Source organism: Capricornis sumatraensis, chromosome 10 (assembly GCF_032405125.1).
Source record: "Capricornis sumatraensis isolate serow.1 chromosome 10, serow.2, whole genome shotgun sequence".
Taxonomy (NCBI): domain Eukaryota; kingdom Metazoa; phylum Chordata; class Mammalia; order Artiodactyla; family Bovidae; genus Capricornis; species Capricornis sumatraensis.
The window spans coordinates 92,859,977-92,881,013 of record NC_091078.1 but is presented as its reverse complement, the minus strand read 5'-3'; the positions used below and the strand labels follow the sequence as shown (position 1 = coordinate 92,881,013).

General features: G+C 50.8%; 1 protein-coding gene across 3 annotated transcripts in view; it reads left to right on the top strand.

Annotated features, from left to right (window-relative positions):
- CACNA1D (calcium voltage-gated channel subunit alpha1 D) overlaps positions 1-21,037 on the top strand; it is a 348,007-nt gene that overhangs the window by 235,451 nt on the left and 91,519 nt on the right. For all 3 annotated transcript variants that reach the window (XM_068982168.1, XM_068982170.1, XM_068982169.1), the window contains exon 9: positions 6,408-6,577. In XM_068982168.1, the coding sequence (XP_068838269.1) occupies positions 6,408-6,577 (170 nt within the window). The remainder of the gene's footprint in view (positions 1-6,407; positions 6,578-21,037) is intronic.

Genomic DNA, 21,037 nt, shown 5'->3' with positions numbered 1-21,037 from the left:
GCAGGTGGGGGAGGGCTGAAAATCCCTGAGTGCTGGGCCTGGGTATTTGACCTTGTTACCTGAGGACAGCAGTGAGCGGCCCTGAGGCCTTCTGAGCAGGATGACACCAGGATGGAGTCCCAGTGTGCACTGATGGTGACCTGCCAGGAGGGAGACAGGCCCCAAGGAAATGGTCTGGCTGCAGCCCCTCCAGCTGCCGCAGTGGGTGGGAAAGGTGTGCGCACATGGACCAGGGTGAGACCCGTGGCAGGTGTCAGGTCCAGCTGGCAGGGAGATTCCTCCCTGGGAGACTGCTCCTTATGGGACATACTTTTCTTGGGCTTCTGGACGATCCCAGGAACCGTGGGCTTTCTGTCCTGGTGCATTTTGGCCTCTTAAGGAGTAGGGCTCATTTTGCTGTGCGTTGTGTCTTATTCTGCCTCATCTCCCGCATGCCTGCTTGAGGCAGGGGCTGCATGGAGGAGAGAGAGATGTAGAAAGAAAAAAATGGACAGTATTGTCCACTCCTGCAATAAACCTGTGAAAGTTGCGCAGTTGTATCAGTTGCTCAGTTGACTTTGTGACCGCATGGACTACTGTAGCCTGACAGGCTCCTCTGTCCATGGAATTGTCCAGGCAAGAGTACTCGAGTGGGTAGTTGTTCCCTTCTCCAGGGGATCTTCCCAACCCAGGGATCGAACCCAGGTCTCCTGCATTGCAGGTGGATTCTTAACCTTCTGAGCCACCAGGGAGTAAGCCTATAGTCTACCTGGTAAGTGGAAATGAATGTAAAACAACATAAATTTGCAGTTGATTAGAATGATTATCTGGAGAAGGAAATGGCAACCCACTCCAGTACTCTTGCCTGGAAAATCCCGTGGATGGAGGAACCTGGTAGGTTACAGTCCATGGGGTCGCAAAGAGTCAGACACAACTGAGCGACTTCACTTTCACTTGCAGAATGATTACGTTTTCCAAATACTTCAACAAATTTTTCTTGGAAGTGATTTCAAACATACAAGAAAAGTTGCAAGAAGAAGAACAGCTTAGTAAACAATCCAGATATCTTTTACTCAAAATCACTTTTTATTAATATTGTGTCTGCTTTTTAATTTATCTGTAAGGGATGTGGACTGGTTTTTTAATATTAAAAAAATTCTTTACTGTTTTTAGTTATTCAGGGGCTCAGATTATCTCAGATTTGGCCAGTGGCTTCTCATATCCCATCACGTTTTGCTTTTGTTTTCTTTTTTTTTTTTTTTTAAGAACTTTCTTATCTTCTTAGTCCTGTATCTGCTCTGCCTCATTCCTGGAATCAGCCATTTCTCAAAAGTCCACTGATCTTTATAATGGGAAATAGTATTAGAGACCAAGATCTGGATGCCAGGTGTGCTCATAGCTACCAGCAGTGGGAATGTCTTTGTTTCTAGGTCTTTCTGACAGAGCTAGGAGGTAGATACATTTACAAACATATAGTCATATGTGTACATCTTTAGAAATCATGAATTCACATCAGCATCCTAGTTGCAGTCCATCCCCAAAGGGTTCTTTCTAACTGTCCCTCTCCCATCTTTCTGTGTCCCTCCTTCCACAGGGAGAACCTTGGCTCCCAAGTGCATTGACACATTAACTCATTTGTGAAATCCTCAGTTCATTCAGTCGCTTAGTCGTGTCCAACGCTTTGCTACCCCATGGACTGCAGCACACCAGGCTTCCCTGTCTGTCACCAACTCCCGGAGCTTACTCAAACTTGTGTCCATCCAGTCGGTGATGCCATCCAACCATCTCATCCTCTGTTGTCCCCTTCTCCAGCCTTCGATCTTTCCCAGCATCAGGTCTTTTCCAAGGAGTCAGTTCTTCGCATAAGGTGGCCAAAGTATTGGATGGAGCTTCAGCATCAGTCCTTCCAGTGAATATTCAGGACTGATTTCCTTTAGGATGGACTGGTTTGATCTCCTTGGTGTCCAAGGGACTCTCACGAGTGTTCTCCAACACCACAGTTCAAAAGCATCAATTCTTTGGCACTCAGCTTTCTTTATAATCCAGCTCTCACATTCATACATGACTACTGGAAAAAACCATAGCTTTGACTATGGACCTTTGCTGGTAAAGTGATGTCTCTGCTTTCTAACATGCTGTCTGAGTTGGATATAGCTTTTCTTCCAAGGAGCAAGCATCTTTTAATTTCATGGCTGCAGTCACCATCTTCAGTGATTCAGTAACATAAAGTCTGTTACTGTTTCCATTGTTTGCCCATCTATTTGCCATGAAGTGATGAGCTGCTGCTGCTGCTGCAAAGTCGCTTCGGTCGTGTCCGACTCTGTGCGACCCCATAGACCAGATGCCAAATCCTATAATATATCTAATGTTGTTTCAGCAAGGTTTCATCCATAACACTGCAAACAAACAAGCTTACTGAAAAGAGTTCAGCATTTGTCTATGGTTCCACCCTCACGCCATCCCTGCCCAGATGATAAGCGTGTACAGCAAATGTTCATAAACTACTTGAACTAGCTGTGTCTCTCTCCTTCAGGCCGGTTATGACACTCATTTGAAGAACAATCAGATTCATTTATTTCACTTGTACTTTAAGGGTGTTTTCTCTCCATCTTATCTTTGTTGATTTAATTAAGAACTTAATGTTTAAAATATTAGCATGATTCTAAAAGTTAGACTGTAGAAAAAGGTGCCCTTAGTGCCGCTCCTACCAGATGCCCTCTAGTCACTTGATTCATCCCTTTGTGCTGTAACCTTCAGATAAGGTTTCCTTATTTTCTCTTCTTTTGCATCCAAAGGGTAGCACAATATATGTGTTTTTTCCTCCAAGCACTTTTAAAATCTCCCTTTGGCTTCCCTGATAGCTCAGCTGGTAAAGTATCTGCCTGCAATGTATGAGACCCTGGTTCATTTTCTGGGTAGAGAACATCCCCTGGAGAAGGGATAGGCTACCCACTCCAGTATTCTTTGACTTCCCTGGTGGCTCAGATGGTAAAGAATCCCCCTGCAATGCAGGAGACCTGGGTTCGATCACTGGGTCAGGAAGATCCCCTTGAGAAGGGAAGGGCTACCCACGCCAGTATTCTGGCCTGGAGAATCCCATGGACTGTATAGTTCATGGGGTCTCAAGAGTTGGGCACGACTGAGCAACTTTGACTTTATCTGCAACCTGTAGGCTTCTCTCACATGTGAGTTGTCAGATTTCTAGTCACTTGTGAAAGTCTGGTGGTTTCTACCAGTAGACTTGTTAAATTAACTTTTATAATAGTGAGTGTTACTTAGTCCCTTAGTACTAGGCTTCTAGAACGACAGATTCTTACATGAAATGGAAAACTGTTTTCCTCATCCACTGAAGTTGATAACGTTTCAGTGGAGTCAGGTGAGATTTTACGGAATGCAGGGTTTGTTGTGAACGAGTTGTTTTCCACTGAGCAGAGAGCAGTACAGGGTTGATGGGGTACTTGCTGGCTCTTTGAGGTCACTCCATGTCCTAGGATCCCACGTGTCCTTTTGTGCCTCCCTCAGTTCCGCTGGCATCATGTAGCTTCGAGCCCATTCAGAGCTGTTTGCAATTTTTCTCCTTTCAGTACGCGAGTAACCTCCTCCAGTTGCCTTTTATTATACCCAGATTCGACAGCTAGATGTTATGCTTTTGAACTTCATGTTTGTGCAGTACGTTGCGATGTTCACGATGGCATCCTGTTGAACGTCTGGCTTTGCCCTTGTGAGACAGGAGAGCAGGTAGTGTGTCGGTCTTGCAGGTGAGGAAACTGAGGCTCAGGCACAGAAAGTGACAGAGTGGGGAACAGAGTCCAGGTCTCAGACTTAGAGCCCAGTGTGGTCTGAGAGGAGCGATGGGGCAGCTGAATTGGTCACAAAGAGCCCACTCCCTGCACCTTCTCCTCCGCCTCATCTCAGAGCCGACAGGAGATTTATGCCTTGTCAGTCTCAGTTCTGTCCAAATCAGGAAAGGTTACGTGCCTGCTAAGTATTAGGCCATTCAGAACTGTCTAAAATCAGTTCGGAGAGTTTATATTAACAGTTTTGCTACATGAACAGTTATAATAGCCTTTAGTATTTACAATAAATGGGCTACAAGCCAGAACTTGGCAGTGTTTTTTAGTCTCAGAAATTCTAGTCACAAAAGGATTTTACCTAGGTGTATTTTGCTGTATCCCAACTACCAGAATGTGCAATAGTGATGCAGCTTGTTAGAAGGTCTTTTGCATTTCTGATGTAAAAAGACTTAATGAAATGTGTTACTAAAGCCAGATGCCCTGTGAAACTTAAGAGTGACTCTTCTGCTATCTTAGTAATCTTTTTTTTAAAGACTCAGATGAGATATGTAACCAGAATCAGAATACCCTGTTTATACATTTTCATGTGAATTGAGTACTCGAGTTCAGAGTCAAACTCAGAGAAAGGTTTATGCTGGGATACTTCTGCTGGGAAAGATTAGAGGCCAAAGAAGAAGAGGGCAGCAGAGGATGAGGTGGTCAGATAGCATTACCGACTCAGTGGACATGAATTTGAGCAAACTGTGGGAGTTAGTGGAGGACAGGGGAGACAGGGGTGCTGCGGTCCATGGGGTCACGAAGATTCAGAAACGATGTAGTGACTGAACAACAACAACTACTTTTGGTAAACAGTAGACTTGAAGGCCTACAGACTTGGTCTTTACAGTGTATTTAAGAGAACAGATTATGTGACGCATTTTCACATTGACACGTGACACCCCAGGCCCTCCACTTGTTCAAGGAGGAGATTCTGGTTCAGGTGTGACATTTTCAGAGTTGAGATTCAGTTCATGAACCTGCCCAGGAATGAGTTATTCAGGTCTGGTATCTCCAGAAGCCAAGGCTGAGAAGCCCCATATTGTTCTCAGGATATGGTTCTTGTAAGCAGCAAGGTGCTGCCTTCAGAGGGCTTTCATTTTGAGAGGGAGAGTGTCTCCCCAGGAAGTTCTAGGCCTTGATCTGCTTCTGCTTACCCCAAGAACCCCCTGAGTCGGCTCCCCTGAGAGCCAGGCTCAGGATGCCCCACAGCCTTGCCGCCGCCTCACTTCTCAGCAGGTGAAGGTGGGACAGACCAGCTCTAGCAGAAAGGACAGATCCTGGGGCATCTGAAAAATTTAGGGGCAGGGAAGGTGTCCTCTCTAGTGGGGGCGGGCAGGAGCTGGCACCCTGGGGAGGAATCCGCTTTCTTGCCCGAAGCATCAGTGTCACTAGGAGTTCAAGTGTCTCTTCAGCCCACTCACAGCCCAGAGCTGAGGGAGGGCGGGGAGAGAGAGAGTAGAGGTTGACTCTACGCAGGTCACCTGCCCTTCCTCGGTAGGGCTGGGTTATCGAGGTCCTGGCAGGGGAGACGCGCTGGCTTTAGACTGGAAGGAAGGCAGACGTGGCGTCCGTCGGCCTCCAGCGGTCCCTGTGCAGGAGCTGCACTGCCTGTTGTCGCATCTGCTTTCTTAGCAGCTTTGTAATCGTACTTCCTAAATCCATAACATGCATACCTTGGCTCCTGTAACAGTTCACGGTTGGAAATGCAGATGGTTCCTCGTATATGAGAACTGGGTAATCATCCACCTGACTTCCTGCCTTGCCTCAGCCAATGTGGGATTCTGTATATATGCAGAGATGCAGGCTTGCAGACAGGAAAAGTAGAGTAAACCATGAACAGTTGGGAACGTTTCCTCGTCTGCCAGAGCCTTTCCAGGGCAGGTGTTCCCATAAATGGGCAACAAATCACGCTCCCCTTTCCCCTCCTATGGGGAGGACTTTGGCGGGAAAGATCATGGCAAGAAGCGACAGTTAAGAAAGATAACAGTGCTTCACGGGTGCTCCATTTCCTGTCTGGGAAGGGGGGAGCGGGGCTGTCTGGGTTGGGGGAGGGCTCTCTGCTCTGAGCCTGTCCGCTACTCTGGCTGGTCTCAAGGCTCATGGTTTGGACAAAGGGACCAGTACACATTAGGATGCTGAGTGTTACCTCCAAGGATGAAAGAAGCCCTCTAGGACCACAGCTCTGCCCCCTTGGTCCTTTCTCTCTGAAGCATCGGGCCCGCTATCTGAGGAGGCTCTGAGGGAAGAGGGACACCTCTGAGTCCAGGCCCCTGCTGGGGGAATCCAGGGCCTGTTGTGATAGCACATGGTATCTGGGGCCTCGGCTCACTGGGAGTGCAAAGCTCCTAAGGGGTGCTGGTTTTCTGAGGGGCGTGCATGTGCATTGGCGTGGTCTCTGCAGCTCTGACCCCCACAGTCTTGCTTGGGAGGCACTGGCGTGTGTCCTGTCTGTGTGTGTGGCCCCTGTTGTGTACCCGTGTGGCTGTACTTGGTGCCGTGTGTCCTGCCGCGAGACTGCTGTGCGGCCGGGCAGATGGCTCTCAGGGTGGGTCCTGGGACGCCCTGACGTGTGCCCGTTCTCTTTGCCCCTCTCAGAGAGTTCTCGAAGGAAAGGGAGAAAGCAAAAGCACGGGGAGACTTCCAGAAGCTCCGGGAGAAGCAGCAGCTGGAAGAGGATCTTAAGGGCTACTTGGACTGGATCACCCAAGCAGAAGACATTGATCCTGAGAATGAAGAAGAAGGAGGCGAAGAGAGCAAACGAAATAGTAAGTGACACCTCTGCTGCTCGGGACCGACAGGGCCCATGTGCCGTTCAGATGCCCGCCTGCGGCAGGTATCTCTTCTGCTCTGAGACCCAGACCACCCTCTAGCTCTCCGGATGTGGGCCTGCACATCAGAGAGCCCATTTGCACTGACTCTGCATTTCTGCTTGGGGCAGGGCGTGAGCTTCAGATATGTATCTTGTCTTGTGGCTTTTTGGTTGCAGAGGGTTAGCTGGATGCTCCTTGTGCCCTGGGAATACAATAAGCCTCAGCTCTGGGGCAAGGGTGTGGTAAGATGAGTATGTGCTTTGCATCAGAGGAGATGAAACTGTGGGTCCTCCAATTCAGAGCGAGTTATTGGAAGGGACCTTGAAGAGTAGGGCCACTTCACCCTTCAGCTCCTCGAAGTGGCTTCCATCTGCGCCAGACATGGGATGCCAAATAATCAGCTCATCGCCCACTGGAAGACAATAGTTCAATGTTTAGGGCAGTGTTAGGAGGCATGAGAGTTCATGCGGCTGCTCCAGAGCACACCTAGCTGGTCCCCCACGCTGGGACACTGGGCACCGGGGACTTTCCTGTAGCAGGAAGGTGTATGTTCAGTCCACCACTGGAATTATCACTATCACCCAAAGCATCTCTTTTATCATATGCTTTTCTTGCTCCTACTCTTCTTGAAATGGTCTGTGCCTCCGGTAAAAGGGGAAATTGAAATTCAGCAGTAGAGTTGACATAAGCCATTTGTGATAGGTTTTAAATCTAGACTAGTTGATAGTAAAGACCTAGGGTGCCGGTCCATTGAGAGGCCTGGGAAACCAGATTAGGCCCTGCCCTGTGGAAGATGACTGAGCAGGTCCCACACAGAACCCTCAGACCGTATGCAGTCAGGCCTCCGTTCAGCAAGGCCGTGCGGATGCCCGGAGGACTCCTGGGGTGGGGAGGGCGGGCCCACACCCAAGTGGATGCAGCACGAGGAGGCATGAGTGCAGGTCGCGAGAGGAGGCAGGCTGTGTACCGGGGGCTGACGGCGGGGGATGGGGGCTGGCCACGATCGCCTGGGACCGAACAGTGGGCCCTGGGCCCTGAAGGATGGATGGACGGACCTGAGATGTGTCAGGCAAAACATGCCGAGCTGAGGCAGTGGTGTGAGGAGGACATGAAGGTGGGCAAACAAAGGCCCCGGGAGGCCGTGAAGGGCTACTCCTCTGGCTGGAGCCAGGGGTGTGCAGGGAGAATGGGTGAGCGGAGGCGGAGGCCCAGGGTGGAGCACGTGCCTGAGCGAGTTGGCCTTGGCGATTGTCCGAGCCTGGGACTCTGAGTCTCTGCTTCTGTGAAGAGTGTTTCTTGTCATCAGGGGTGCACACTTGACTCAGTCCGGTGTGCTCATGGTTGGGGGGTGGGCTAAGGGGGGAGCTGGTGTGTGCAGGCCCTCCGCTTCCCAGGCTGCACTACTGCCTCCTCAAGGAGAGCCTGGGGGCCGCCCTCTGAGGGTGAAGGAACCAGGGAGCACTTTATCAGACTAAGTTCCTCAACTATGAGGTGAGAGTTTCGAAGTGGACAATCACGTGAACTCCGCATCTGATGACGTGGTATAAGGAGTGTCTACACATCTTTGGCTCTGCTCTGCCTAGGGAGGGGGTGAATCCTGTGGCCTTCACAGAGCACCTGTCCCTGCAGCGAGGCCAGGGACAAGCCTGCAGCTCAGGGCTGCCTGTCCCGCTGTCGTTGTCTTGGTTCCCAAGCTGTGGCCTTGACGCTGCCCCGCAGGGCTCCACCAGCCCCCTGCCCCACTCTCCTAAGCCCAGCATGTCACCTGTTGTGTATAAACAGACACAGGTCTTGTCCCTTCTTCTGAGCAGGGCCCCTTGCTCTGTCAGCATTGGTGTGGCCTGTAGGGGCTGAGCAGGGTCCTCCCGCAGGCAGATGTCGTTTTGTCTCTTCATTGCTTCCCGCTCTAGTCACAGATAGGGTCCACCTCAGGGAGCCAGCATCATTGTACTGAAACTGTTCTGTGGCCTGTGATTTGAGGAGTAGCGATTTCTGCAGGACTTGAACCAGTGTCTCCTGGTTGCTCTGAGGGTCCAGTGCATTTCCTGTGTCCTGCTTCTGCCTGTGAGGAAACGTCTAATGGCAAAATCAATGCCTCTGCCTGAGGAGACCTTCCCACAGCATCTAGTGTGAGACAGAGCAGAGAAGCCGGCATCATAACCAAGGGCCCGCAGTCTGCCGTGGGAGCCCAAGGAGGACGTGGGGATGTGGGATGAGGGGGGATACAGGGGAGGCCCTGCGGGAGAGGCTGTCCCCGCTGCTCTCTGAGGGACAAGTATAGTCTTTGGTTGTGGAAGGTTGAGGTGGAATGCTCTCACGCTAATGAAATGGCATAAACAAGGTAGAGTGGTACACATGTTCAGAACCCCTAAGTGTATTTCTTAATAAGCAAAGAAAGTAAGCCCCCTTAAAAGTTGCAGGGCCTCAGAATGCACTGTGTAATGGGAGCACCGATCCCCAGAAAGCTGCTCTGTGTCTCGGGGATGTCAGCGTCGTGGCTTCTGCTCTGTGCAGCGAGGCTCTGCGTCAGCACGTGGGACCAGCTTCACGCTTGGTCTGGAATGGCAGCTCCTTCTGGTGCACGCCGACTCTGTAGGCTCATTTGCCAGGTGCTGGGGTGTCCTCTGGAGTGAGAACATTATACCAGGAGACTGGTATTTCCCCAGTCCTCAGAGCTCCAGACCCCCGGTGGATCAGGGTTGGAAATGGAAACGTAAATCCGAGGCTGTGGGAACCATGCTGAGGTTTAACTGACTTGAGAAGAGAGCCCTAAGCCCCCTCCCAGCTAGCGCATTCCCCTGCGGCCCAGACTTCCTGGGGGCGCAGCCCTGCCAGGGTTTCGCTGGGGCCTCCGTGGCTGCCAGCCGTTCCCCCCTTGTCACAGAAACACAGGGAGGAGGGGTTCCCCTCTGTGGCCCTCCTCGCCCGCTGACCGCAGCTGGCTTACCACCCGTCCATGCCGAGTCTGGTCTCTGTACCTGTCACCAGCCCGTGAAGTGTGGGCATTGCCGATGTCCTCCCTGAGCTTGTGAGGCTCACCCCACACCCCAGCCCTGCCCTGTGTCCTCCCTGGGGAAGGGCGGGGGGAGCTCCTGCCTGTGCCCGTGCCACCTCGGGATGCTGACTCTACTGAGTGTCTTTTTCACTTGGGTTGGGGGTGCAGTGGGATGGTCTCTTCCCAGACATGGAGGAATTGAGTAAGAGTGTGAGAAGAGGCCTCCCTGGTGGCTGAGGCTCAGCCTAGACAGAGGGGACTGTTGATAGCAGCAGGTGTCATAAGCCTATGGGAGACAGGGGCGGGCCTGGAGAGCATGGCCACGCCCCTTCTCTGGAGGTGGCCACAATCGAGTTGAGTGACTTGAGCACTAGGCACATTACCCAACATCGCTGAGCCCCAGTTTCCTTTCCTGCTGGAAGTGGAGAAAGATATTTGCCTCATGACAGGGTTGTCATGAGGATTAAGTGTTCCATAACTGGTAGGAGTTGCCACAGCTGTCAGAGGACTTGCTGCTGCTGTTGTCATCAAACTCCAGGAAAATTTGACCTGAAACAAAATTGTTTTTGGACATTCTACTAGATCCCTACCCAAACTCAGAGAGAGGACACCTTTTAGGACCCACTATTCCTTACTGTTCAAGAACTCCAAGGTTCTCAAGTATTGACAGAAAACAAATCTGTCAACTCAGTCACTTTTGAGATATAGCAGCCCAGCTTGCTGGCCCTTGAAGATGGTTTCTACCTTGGTGTCAGAGAACAGATGTCAAATCAAGCCCTTGGAGATGTGCTCACGTTATCTTCTCTCTGATCTACTAAATGGCACTGTCTGCACATGTGGTGCCCAACTCTAGCTGTGTGTGACAGTCACCTGGGGAGTGGGGTTGCATCCCGGTGCCATGCCTCACCCCCATGCCGATTCACTGGTGACGGGCCCCAGATGTGGCTCCCTGGAGGTTTCCGTGTGAAGCCAGCATTGGGGACTCCTGAATGCCAACATACCAAGTGTCACACTTGGAAGAAGACAGAGGAGAGGCAGTGGGGTCCCTACCTTTAGGGCTGTCTGGTACCACAGTGACAGGTAGCTCTGGCTTTGTGTGTCCACAGATTATTTATGATGCTTGTTCCCTACATTTGCTGTTAGAAAGCTAGTGTTACACAATTAATTGAATGGACAAGATTCCCTTGGAAGTTAGTTCCTGAGCATATGGGATATTTTCAAGGATAATTTATTTAACTTTTTGCTGAGCTTCAAGTTCCTTAAGAAACTCTGCCAAATCTCAAAGTGATTTTTTAGATGTATGCAGCTGCTTCTGAGTGAACAACGGAGTTTTGCTGGGGCCATTAAGATCTGAAAGCCTCACATTCTATTTTAAACTCTTCTCATTGTCAGTGATTAGTCCTTAAAAAAAAAGCATTAAAAATAATGAAATCCTTTTAAAGGAAGCTCATTCTAAAACTCTGGCCAGAAAAGCAAGGCATTTTCTGAGGGAGCTATGAATGCTCAGTAATCCCTGTCAGTGGGGATGTAGGATGCCCCGAAGAAGGGAGTGGAGGACACCCTGACGCTCCAGCCCTGACTGCAGGGGGGAGCCCTGTGTTTTCTTCATCAGGTCAGTCCTGGAGGCTGTGAGCATTGTCCCTGCCCGCCTCCCACCGGGATGCTGCCCCCTCGGCACACAAGGTTGTCACAGCTGTCACTTCCCGCCTGTATGTGTCACTTTGATGCCTTTTACAGCCGTGTTTGATTTGTGGGGTGGGCAGAAAACCAGAGATGGCAAAGCTGTGTGCAAGCACAAGGCATGGACATTTGCTGGTCCTGTTGAAAAAGGTTGTGTCTTCAAATGTTGATTTACAAAACTGCTTTCATCACAGTTAAACCACCTCAGGGTGCAAGTTCAAAATGGAAAACATTCAATTAAAAGCTGTCAAGCAAACAGCAGCAGTTAGAGCTGCACAGGGTAAACACACATCCAGGGCAACTGCCCTCTCTGCAGGGAGCCCAGGGCTGGGGTTATGGGAGACACCCCCCCAACCCCGGGTGGTCCTGGGAGCCATCATCCGCCGGGGGGCTGGCCTCTTCGGAGCCGGTGGGAGACGGACTCCGGGATGGCTGCACCACTGTGATGAGGCAGCCAGGTTTGTGAAGCTCTGACTCAGGGCAGTGTTTGTATTTAATATACTTTGATTACATAAGTGCTATTTGCCCACTGTAAGGAATTCATGTAATACCGAGGTGTATAGAGCATGATAATTCGCTCATCTTCTCCTTAGAGAGAAGCAGGCTTGGCAGTTGGGAGCCTGCTCTTTCTGGCCTCAGCTGGGCACATGAGAACCTGCATTTGCGCAGACAGCACCCTCCCTGGTCCGCACCACTAGATCGCCCAGCACAGATGGCCCTGCCACTTGTCTTTTTTCACTGAACCGTGTTCTGTGGATATCCTTCCATGTTTTGAAACATTTCGGCTATTTTCAATAAATGGCCAGTTTAAAGCTGCCACAGTGGACTGGATGGTCCATAGCGCATGTGGGCTCTACAGCAGCTACCAGAGCTGCGGTTTTATGCTTGTTCACGTGATCGCCGGCTTGCTCTGCCGCAGGACTGGGAGCTCCATGGAGGCAGAAACGGGGCTCTGCACGGGGCGGCTGGCACCTGGCAGCGTCTTTGTCACATGTCCGAGCTCCCAGTGGCTGCTTGTTGAATGAAAGAGCACCAGGTCATTGCTCACATTAACCAGGTGCTTCCTTTGTGCCAGACATTCTTCTCAGGGCGGTGGGCACACGAGTCTGTTGCTCCTCACACCACTGTGTGGCAAGACCTCGTCAGAGGAGGAAAACGAAGCACAGAGGGACGAAGCAGCCTCTCGGGGCCGCATGACTGCTGCAGAGCCGGGATTTGAACCGAGGTTTTGCCGTAGTCTGCACATTGACCGCCTCTAGCCCCCAAATGCCGCACCTGTGTGGCCACTGGTGCCCAGGGTCCTGTGGGAGCGATGACCACGAATGGCTTTTCTGGGTCCCAGAGGAGGCCCGTTATCAGAAATGTGAGCGTTATGCCGAGTGACACCACTTCCCACTGTCACCAGCTGTGCGTGAAAGCTTGCCCTGTGTCCATTCACCATTCCCTCTGCTGCCCTTGCGCTGCCCGGGGGCATGTGGCCTCTCCTGCAGAGATTCGCCAGCCTGGAGCAGCCCTTGTATCACAGAGCTGTCTGGGGCTGGAGACCCTGGAATCGTTGTCTTGAGACCCAGACAAGGGAGTTTTCATGGTTGACTGTGCCTAGCCAGTGCTTGTATCATTATATTTCACTGTATGTATGTACTGTTCACCTCTTAGAGCAACGCTCTGAAGTGCAGGTTCAACCGTTATTAACATCTTATGAGCAAAGAAACTAAGGTTTAACACCGTTAGGTAGCACATCCACAGTCATTCAGCCAGTCCATGGGTGGGCTGGGATTAGACCTGGTCTGTTTAGCTCCAGAACCCACTGCTTTAACCCCAAGTGTCCTGCTGTATAGGGTGATGCTGGCTGGACTCAGAGCCAGTCAGCACCTAGGACTCCTGCCGATGTGCCCTCTCCCTAAGGCCCTTCCTAGAGGGGAAGCCGAACCTTGGGAACACTTGTCCAGAGTGGGTTAATTGGTTGTATATTTAGGACAGGTAATTGTTGTTTTGTTTTGTTTTGCAAACTATTTGCTTTACAGTATTGTGCTGGTTTCTGCCATATATCAACATGAATCAACCACAGGTATACATATGTCCCCTCTCTCTTGAACCTCCATCCTGTCTCCCACCCTCTAGGTAGTCACAGAGCACTGGGTTGAGCTCCCAGTGTCACACAGCAAATCCCCACTGGCTGGCTGCTTTATGTATGGTAATGGTAGGTTTCCGTTCCCCTCTCTCCATTTGTCCCACCCTCTCCCTCCCACACTGTGTCCATGGACAGGTTTTTGAAGACGGGCGTTGTAGTATGCTAGCCGCAGAAGGTGCATGCTCACTGCCGATCGGTCAGGTCCTGAACTGTAGATTTCTCCATGGGAGGAGGGCACATTTGGGGTTTGCCTGTCAGAGCCGGAGGATGGGGCCGCCTTCAGCATCCTCCGGCCTGCTGGCATTGCTGTTGCTGCCCTCTACTGAAGCATAATGAAATTGCCTGTGTTCCACTGAAGGGGTCACAGTGGCTGACTTGCTAAAAGAGGATAAGAAGAAAAGGAGATTTTGCGGCTTTCGCCAACGCAGGGCTAAAGATCACGGTAAACTGCTGAGCTGGAACTTCCTCTTCGGGAGACTCTTCTCCCAAGACCTCTGACGCCTGTTCCTTCCACATGGCATGGTGTGAGGTGCATGTGCTGGGTGGTGTGTTTGTGAGATGCCTGTATTTTCATTTCATTTCCTTGAAACTTGTTTGTGCTGTTTTCCTCTTGTCTTTTCCCTCAGTATGTGTCTTAGCCAAGGCAGCATTGCAGTTTCCTCTTTGTTTGAACTGTACCTTTTAAAGAAGCAGCTGAACCAACTCAGAAGATTTATTTAATTCTGCATGAATATTCTTAGACTGGAAGACAGACTTTTTAAACACTTCCCCTCAAATGATGCTTTTTAATCTAAACTGTTTGGAAATTCCAGTGATGTTGTTTGATTGATTTTTCTTTTCCAGGTTACACGTTTCAGTTGGCCTCTGCGTCTTGCAGTCCCTGGCTGGTTTGCCCAGGACCAGGCTATAGCTAGTAGTGCTAGTTTCAAGAATGAAGTTAAAAATAGACTTCTAGAGGATGCCATGATTTGGGGGCACTTGCCTTAACAAATGGGAATGGGGAAAGGGCTTATGTGGGAAACAGTTTCAGTCTGTGCTCTAAAATAATGCTTAACACAGTCTGCCATCAGAATCGCTGGGCTTGGCATCAGGACCAACCCCATGCAGGGCAGTTATGCAGACAGCTGGTGTCTTGCCTGCTCGAGCCATCGCTGTGCTTTTCCTGTGCACCTGTGGTTGCTGCTACCAAGGTTGGCCCTGGCCACACAACCTTGGAGGAGCCTCCATGAGAAGATTGAGACTTGGGGGCACAATGCCAGCTGCCAGGAGAGCAGAGAGTTCACGGTGCCCTGTTTGCTCGCTCGTGGGAATGCCGAGCACAGAGGTGATGGGAATTGGACTTGAGAAAGTCTTGGGGGTCTGAATGAAGGAGTATTTGAGTCCTACTCTCCTCAGAAGGTCCCAAAGTGGAAAGGGAGAGTGGGTACAGGTATGAGCCCTTTGTCACTCTGAGAGGACGTGGTGGCTCCGAGAGAAGGAACTTGTCTGAGAGTGGGCCTGAATCTGGGGTGGAGACAGCTGACTCGTGCCACTGCGGTGCTGGGAATGGGTTTGTGAAGAAGAGGCTGGGCGTGGGGACCTCCTAAGGCCTTTGCAGGAAAAATGGGCTTCCACTAGGCAGGAAATATTGTGATGGTGTGAGAAAAAAGTTTGCAAAGACTGACTTAGGCTTCCAACTCTGAGAAGTTACATGAGCAGATAAGTGGTTCCTATCCCAGGGGAGGAGAGACCCCCTCCTTGAGCTCGTAGGCGGCCCCCCTCTTCAGCTGGTGCTTGGGCCTTGTGACTTTTCAAGGATTCTTGAGAATTCCAGGTTAGTCTTGAGATCTGCAGGATTAGGAAGCAGTGTAACTTTTCAGAAAACTTGCTATATTTTGTTGGGGGTGGAGTTTGTTTTTTTTTTATTTAATGAAATACTTAGAGACCCAAAAGAAGGCCCCTGGCATTACTGGTGATGCTACTGGGGTGGGAGCCCTCATGGGGATGCTGCGTTCCCACTGTTGCTGGTCATACAGAAATAGTTGCTGGCAGGGCATGATTCTTGCTTTAGACAGAGAAACCTTGGTCTGGCCTTGACCCACATTCTCCAGCACGAGCCTGGCTTCTTTACAGCAACGAGAGTCTGTTAGCCTGTGACGGCTGAGTGTGTCACCCCTAGCAAGCACAAGCAGATTCCTCCAGGGGACATCATGGCGCTGCTCGTACTTGTCATGAAAATGAGACAAAAACACAAGATCTTGGCTGCGGAGCCCCTGTCCCCAAGGAAGGCAGCTATGATCCTGCCATTGCTCAGTTATCTAACCTGACCGCCCCCACCCCCGCCCCCACCTTTGAAAGGAAAGAGTAAGACGCTTTAGGCTGCTGGGACACAGAGGGAAATGCCGAAGAGACCCCTGAGTGTGCAAGAAAGTGCGTCCCATGGAGAACAGGGGAACCAGGTTCCTAGAGGCCCTGGACATCTGTGAGCGAGGCTGTCAGTGTGCCCTGCTCCAGGAGGGGCCTGCCGAGCTCCGGGCTCACTGGGCAACGGTCGCCAGGGTCTCCCGGGGGCTGCTCCTTCCTGTGCTGCTGTGCTCCCCAGGGTGCTCTGCCTGGGGGTGACTTGGAACCAGTCGTTACAGGCTGACTGCTGGCCTCCTGGCCACCCTCCTGAGGGATGGGCTGTGACTTCACAGTACTGCTTACCTCCTGCGGGCGGGGCATGCAAGGAAAACCCCTTGGTGCTGGGAGTAAAACCAGACAACCTGTGGGTGTTTCCTCTTTACAGCAGTCCTGTCAGGTCAGAGGTAAATGGGTCTTAGAAGTGAAACTGACCAATAGCTCATTTGCAGATGCAATAACTAAGCCCTGGGAAGAAAGGGGACTTGTCCCAGCAATGACAGAGACCAAGCCTCCCTGACATCTGTCCTGGAGACAAGAAGCTGGTCTGGGATTTTGCTGTGCCTATGAGTGGGGGGAGGGGCCAGAGTTTGGGGGCTGCCTGTCTGGATCCGCACACAGACTCACTCTTACTCCTGGGCATGCACATCCATGCCCATGTGCACGCGTGCACTTGTGTATTGATTTCCCTCTGAATCCGCAGACCAGGCGGATACGGTTAAGAAGTGCATTGTTCTTCAGAGAGACGGTAGATAGAGGAATGTTTACATGGTGGTGAAGATACTGTTGAGCTGGCCTGAAAAACAGCACGTTTCCTGGTTTATTTCATGTGGCATCACCCATGATGACATCCAGGCCCTACAATTAAATCCTAAAAAGAAATAGTGCGACCTGCTATCCATGGAGAGCAGGCGCTGAGCCAGGCTGCCCGGGAGGCCCTGGCAACTCTCACTTACAGTCCAGGGTGTCCCGGCTGCTGGCTGGCACCATCCCCTCGCCGACCTACCACTGGAGGCCCCTTTTCAGCGTACACATGCTGGAAGCCCAGGGGTCTGCCCTGGGGCTCTCCCTCGATATCCCAGTACCTGGCAGATGCAGGGCCAGTCAGCACTGCTGCACAGGCCACAGGCTTGTCCTAATACCTGGTTTCAGCTGGAGTCATTGGAAATTGCTTTCGAATTTATATTTAAAAAATGAAAAGTTCTTCAACAAAGCTCTAAAATTTCCTGAAATGTGGAGGGAAAAAGGACTGATAGCCTCTCTGCATGCAGATGGCCTTGGCTCCTTCTACAGGAGGGTCTGGATTCTGTCTGAGGGGGTCTCTCTGCTGCAGCCCTAATTAGACCTAGTCACTTGTCAGCAGTGAATGCTGAATCCTCACAGGGACAGAGCGGTCACCCTGAATGGGGCAGTCCTGATGCTGAGGCAGCCGGTTAGGGAGAAGGCCACGTGTTCTGATAAAGTCGTCCATGGGTTTACTTCCTTGGGCTTTTATGAGTCTTTCTGTTTGGGCTTTTATGAAGTCCCAGTAGTCCCTGGCACACCTGTATTTTTGTATAACCCCCCTCCCCATTTGCTGGACTGATCTCCTGGAAGTGGTCTGGCTCTACACCAGGTTTCCAGGGGTTAATGAGGGTCAGCTACAGCACAGCATGGCTGGCAGGAAACAGGCTTACTTGGTTTTTGGAGCGTTTTGATTTGTGGAGTTTTAAGTGTATACCAGTGCACATACCAACGAACTGATACTGAATCATACATCAGTGTATTTAAGGATGTACCAAAGCCACAGGGTTGTTGCATGGTGAGGGTGGCTCAGGAGAGCTTTCTCCTCTCACATCTGAGCTGTGTGTCCCAAGGCAAGCAGGTCAGTTCTCTCATCTGTGAAATCACAGCATTCGTTCATGTCCTCTCAGAAGCCCCTTCCAGTTCTAACAGTCTCTGATTCTCCTGTCTTGATTTTTTTAAAACGTAGATGAGATCCTACTGGGGCTAAGTGAAATGAAGTGCATGTCAATTTAGGAATGTTAAAAAAAAAAAAATGAATGTCTGGTGCAAGCGAAGGGTGAAATGTTTTAATGTACAAACAAGCTCCTTGGTTATGCCCACTGGGCCCTTTCTGAAAAAGGGAACACTCCTATGGCAGGGAGGGAGAGGCGGGATGGGAAGGTTGCCAGGGCCCTGGCCAGAGCGTGGCTCTGAGGCTCGGCTGGAGGGACTGGATCCACATCTATTTCCGGGACCAAATGAGGTCACCACGTTCTGGTGGAGTCACTGCTCTCTTCCTCTACCTGCCCCTTCCTCTCTTCCTCCTGAGCCCCCCGGGGGCATGATTCCAAAGCAGATTGATTTATTAGTGTTCTGTGGCTCTGCAGGTGTCAAATAGGGATGACAGAAAAGTTGCTCTCAATACAACAGGCTAGGTTAAAATAACTCTGCTTAAGGCAGACAATGTGATACCAACTAGGAGTGCAGGCTGAGGCTGGGTCAGATGTGTGGAAGGCTGTTCACACGAGAATCCTTTGTGTGGCTGTAGAAGTGGGTGGGGTGAAGTGATCCGGGACTTGGACCATCCAGAGAGAGTTCCCTTGCTTCCAGGGAGCTCCAGGAAAGCTTTTCTGAGCTGATGGATTCGTCATGTAGGAGCCTCACTGACAGCCTGACACTGTGGATCACTCTGTACCTCCTCCCTCATTGTTCTGCCCACAGCCCTGTAAAGTTCAAGTATGCCCCATTTTAACAGATGAGAAAATGAAGCCTTGGAGAAGTTCTGTCACAAATATGGGGGTAAAGTTAGACCTGGCCAACCTGAGAGGCCTGCTCTCAACCACTGTCCCTTCCTACCTGAAGGATGGAGCCTGCTTGGTGAGCAGGAGGAGTCTTTCCTTCACTGCAGTCCTAACACCATGCCCCACAGTTAGCCTGTTTCTGCTTGGAGGTTCAGTTTGACTTCTTATCTCTGTACCCCCCAACCTCAGTCTAGGGAGCAGCTTGTGCATTTCATTCACTAGTTGACATGGAACCAGAAATGCAAAGTAATGTCCCCCCACCTTTCACATGGGCAGGCTGTGAGTTATCTGTTTGGATCAGATCGTTTGAAAAGCTTTAAGAGTGAAACGCAGCAACTCTATTGATATCATCATGGGACATAGCCCCAGAGAGTAAAAAGCCAGAGTTTTACCCATGAAAAGAAGTTTGCTCTTCTTGGAAATAGTGACTGAATTTCAGTCAGTTCAGTTCAGTCACTCAGTCGTGTCTGACTCTTTGCAACCCCCATGGACTGCAGCACACCAGGCTTTCCTGTCCGTCACCAACTCCCAGAGCTTACACGCAGCAATTCTATTGATATCATCATGGGACATGGCCCCAGAGAGTAAAAAGCCACAGAGTTTCGCCCATGAAAAGAAGTTTGCTCTTCTTGGACATAGTGGCTGAATTTACAACATGATTAATATTAGAACCATGAAGTATTGCACTGTTGTAGAGGAAAGTGACCCTCCAGAGCATAGAGATAGTGTTCCCACTTTACAGACAGGACCTGGAGAAGCCTGGAGAGAGGTGGGACTGCCCAGGGCAGAGCCAGGACCCCGCTGAGGCCTGAGAACCCTCGTCCACCCAGTGGCCCCCAGCACCCTGCTGCTTTCAGCTTCTGTCTGTGGTGGCAGTAACCACCAAGAGAAACATTCCACAGAGATGACTCTTGGTCATATCTGTAAGGGTCTCCCACCATGATTTTCTTTGTCCTGTTCCTGAAGAAAAGGGTGACCCTGTGGGAGTAACGTGTAACAATGAACTTGGCTGACTCTTACGACTTTTTAGTCTTTCTGCTGAAGTCAGACATGGAATAGTCATGGAGAAGCAAATTGCATGAGCAGCCTCCTGTGTATTCAGCCACTATGTCTCTTGATGGAGCTTTTTGTTTAAGGTTTTTCTGTGATTGGATTGTGGTGTTTTTGTTTATGGTTTGTTTGGTTTTGTGTCTGTGTTTTTGCTTGGAGTTGTGAAAAAGTGAATCAAATTTGTAGTTGGTTTCTTTTGACTTGACTAAGGAAGAAAAGGGTTATTCTGTGAGAGTACTGGTTGTATTATATCGTCTGTAATTCTGCTCATTTTGCCTTCCCATGTGAAGCCTTTGCCTCAGTGTGCCTGGAGATGGCTGTTGAGACCCCCTCACCCTGGCAGGTTCAGTCCTCTGGGTGCTCACAGAAGGGAAGGGGTCTCCTTTGGTGCCACAGAAGAGATGTTTCTCAGGTCTCTGGGCCCATCAAGTCAGGTCCACGTCCATCCTTGTCATTCACACCCTGTCTCTCCCCCGAGCAGGGTCCACAGCTGTGCAGCTGCACTGACAGAGCTCTCTGGTCCTGCTCCAGTCTGGGCTGGCCTCAGACTACTCCCCATGGCACTCCAGGCACCACTGTCAGCTGAAACCCAGGCATGCTTCAGAGGAGGAGCCGTATGGTTAGGGCTTGCAGGGAAAAGCCTTCCTGTTGACGCCATCCAGTCTCCAAAACCAGAAGGTCGCTGCAGCTCACAATGATGCATCAGGGCAAAGACATGCACACGTGGGGGTGATTCTCCCATTATTCGACTTTGGATGACGGCTCCTAACCCCAGAGCAGAGTTAGTCATTCCTTACAGCACGTGTCCAAACCCCTGAGGCAGCTCTGGTCTCGGTGGACTGAAGTCCACTGGGGGCTGCCTCTCCCCTGGGTCTTCCAGGACAGGTGCAGAGCCGGCTCCCTCTTTGTGTCCAGCCTCCTCTGCCGCCTGCTCCCCAGCAAATGTTAGTGACGTTTCTAGGGTTCAGTCAAGTGAAGGAGAAGAAAACACCCATGTGCCAGATGGTGACTCTTGAATGGGTCCCTGGGCCTCCTGACTTGAGTGGGTACATTTCAGCTTTTCCTTGGGTTCTGCTTGATGCCGTGCTGTGGGGAAGGAAGAAGTGCCCGGAGACACCGGTGCGCTAGGACCACAGACAGCTTTGCCCTCTGGTCGCTGGATGGGAGATAACCTTCTTCCCCCATAGGACCGTATTCTGAGCTCTAGTGCAGGCGTCTTTGGTCAACAGTGTCTTTTTTATTAATCTAACTGACGTTCTTCAGGCTCTTGGCTTCACAAGCTGGGCAGAAGAACATCAGACAGGATTAGCGGAAGAGGAGTTGAATACTTCCATTCTCAAAGAGATTCTTCGCTTGGTACCTCCATATGCTCCTCCCTTGATAATATCTCCTCT